Source organism: Fulmarus glacialis, unplaced genomic scaffold, assembly GCF_000690835.1.
Source record: "Fulmarus glacialis isolate BGI_N327 unplaced genomic scaffold, ASM69083v1 scaffold37124, whole genome shotgun sequence".
Taxonomy (NCBI): Eukaryota; Metazoa; Chordata; class Aves; order Procellariiformes; family Procellariidae; genus Fulmarus; species Fulmarus glacialis.
This window is the reverse complement of record NW_009208022.1, coordinates 450-2,722: the sequence shown is the minus strand read 5'-3', so window position 1 is coordinate 2,722 and position 2,273 is coordinate 450. Positions and strand designations below refer to the sequence as shown.

The 2,273-nt window shown below is 56.8% G+C and overlaps 1 protein-coding gene across 1 annotated transcript in view; it reads left to right on the top strand.

Moving 5' to 3' along the window:
* Positions 1-1,647, top strand: part of NXN (nucleoredoxin) — a gene marked incomplete at both ends in the record, with an annotated part of 10,359 nt that extends 8,712 nt beyond the window's left edge. Inside the window, one exon of the mRNA XM_009576346.1 lies at positions 1,523-1,647. Within this exon, the coding sequence (XP_009574641.1) occupies positions 1,523-1,647 (125 nt within the window). The remainder of the gene's footprint in view (positions 1-1,522) is intronic.
* Positions 1,648-2,273: the final 626 nt, after the last annotated feature.

Genomic DNA, 2,273 nt, shown 5'->3' with positions numbered 1-2,273 from the left:
TTCCCTTCAGATTTCCTTTTGACCCTGATTATTTATTCAGCAGAGCCCAGCAGGGGATGTGAGTGCAGAGCCAAAAATACTCTTCTTGCGTGGGGAGGACCGGTTGGCCACGCCAAGTGTGATTGATTGGGGCCGGTGCTGCAGGCCTCTGGAAAGAGTTATTTTTATCTTGCTCTGAGCAAAGTTGTTCTGTCACCTTGCTGCAAAGAGCTCATTGGGAGAGCGCTATCCGGCCGGCGGCTGGGGCTCTTGCTCAATCCTTGAGGGGATGCATGGCCTCAGTGGAATCTGCCGGTGATGTGCTGGGGCGGAGATGAAGCTGGTGCTGCACCGAGGCAGGCACCGGGGACGGGGGCTCCTGGCCAGCCCATGTCCTGCTGGGAGACCCCCCCAGCAGACTGGTGCCTGCACTGCACAGGCAGCAGCACACCCAGGAGAAGGCAGCTGTGGGAGAAGGCAGGCTTAGCAAGAGCCAGTTGTGAGTAAATCCCGACCATTCTACATCCGTCCCCGGAGAGGTTAGGGCTAGGTTAGCCAGAGTGTGCAGAGCTGCCTGGAGTGCCGCCAGCAGCGGTTGTTTGTAGAAAAATCAATCCCTGCAGGCACCCCACAACTCTACATATTTATCACTGTCATGCACACAGGACAGACCCTGAAATCCAGTGTGCAGTGTCTCTGGCATCTCCTCTATTGCTTGGAGAAGCCAGAGAGGAGGACAGGGATGTGTGGAGCAAGGGCAGAGAGCGCTTCAGGCACGGGCATCGCCTGTCCCAGCTCGGGGCTGGACCGGTCATGTCGGGTGGTTACATTGGGGACCACAAGAGCTGCACGAGCTGCACGCAACCGGGAGACCAGGGGCTTCTCTTCTGCCTTCTTACGTTTTTTTTAACGCTAAAAGTTGTCCCCGAATTGAAATCGTTTCATCTCAATGCTGCTCAAGGACGCAGTCTTTCCTCTTTTCAACTCTGTATTTGAACTTCAGTGGTGGCTGGCGTTTGATTGATGTTGCCATCTCTTTCTACTCTACCTCTGTTAAATCAAAGCTGCCTTCACAGCGCTGCTGCCACCAAGACTCGAGCCAAAAAGCTGCCGAGCAGCCATCCCGAGGCAGAGGGATGGTGGGTGGCGGGCAGGGGTGGCAGGCAGCCTCAGATCAGTGCATTCGTTTGGTCTTCAAAACATCCTGACACTTCTCAAACTGCAAAGCAGCTTTTTTGCGCCTGTTTGTCCCTGAGCTTCAGCAGCGACACCAGGGAGTGAGCGGTGAAGTATTTGGGGAGCAGGAGCTGCTCTTCTATTACATGTTTCCCTGTTTCACATGAAAAGCACATTTCAGCTGCTCCCTAATTGCTACAGAGCCGCGTGGCTTTTAAGTTCGTGCTGCGCATCCAGGCTCCCGTTTCCTGCATGGTGGTGCTGTGGGATAGAGCTGCCGGCGCCCGGCCGGTTTGCATCTGTTTGATCCTAACCTCCTTTTTGCCTTGCCTCTTTTGTTTTGTCTCCCCACCTCTGTGCCCTGCAGATTCAGAGGATGACGGAGAGTCAGAGGCAGCAAAACAACTGATTCAGCCCATAGCTGAAAAAATCATCGCCAAGTACAAAGCCAAAGAGGAGGAGGCACCGTTGCTCTTCTTCGTGGCGGGCGAGGTAAGCAGGAGGAGAGCACAGGGCTGCATCCTGCTGTGTCTTCGTACGAGGACTGAGCTGGGTTGGGTTCCACTATTGCCACTTTTCAGGTGGGTAAACTGAGGCACGGAGCTACTGCAGCTAGTCAGGGACTGCGGAGCAAAGTCAGACCCAAGTCCTGGCTCAGTCCCCTACAGTCATTGCTGGATATTACTTCTGGCAAAGGGTCCCAGCTGGTTTGCTCAGAGGTGGAAAAGCCTGACGGTGGGTGAGGGAGCTGCTGGGGACGGGCAGAAAGGGGCTGGGGCAGGTGGGAAGGAGCCGCCAGCTGCCCCCTCGAATCCTGAGGCTGCACGGGCAGGCAAGCTAGCTGGGCAGGGGGGAGAGAAGCAGGGGTTTGGGTTTCAGCCTGGCCCAGCCGGTGCTGCCCTCCTCACCTTTCTTCCCACCCCGGGAGGAGGGCAGGGACTGGTGTTCCAGCGTCTTTCCTAAGGGGTGCATGCGGGAGGTAGCCCCGATCCTGCGGACTGGGCCTGTTTCTGTGCCGCGCAGGTAATGCCGGACAAAACCACCCCTGGGAGCGGGCTGCTTGGGGAGCAGCGAGGCGACATGAAACTCTGCTCCCGCTGCTGCAGGACCATACCAGC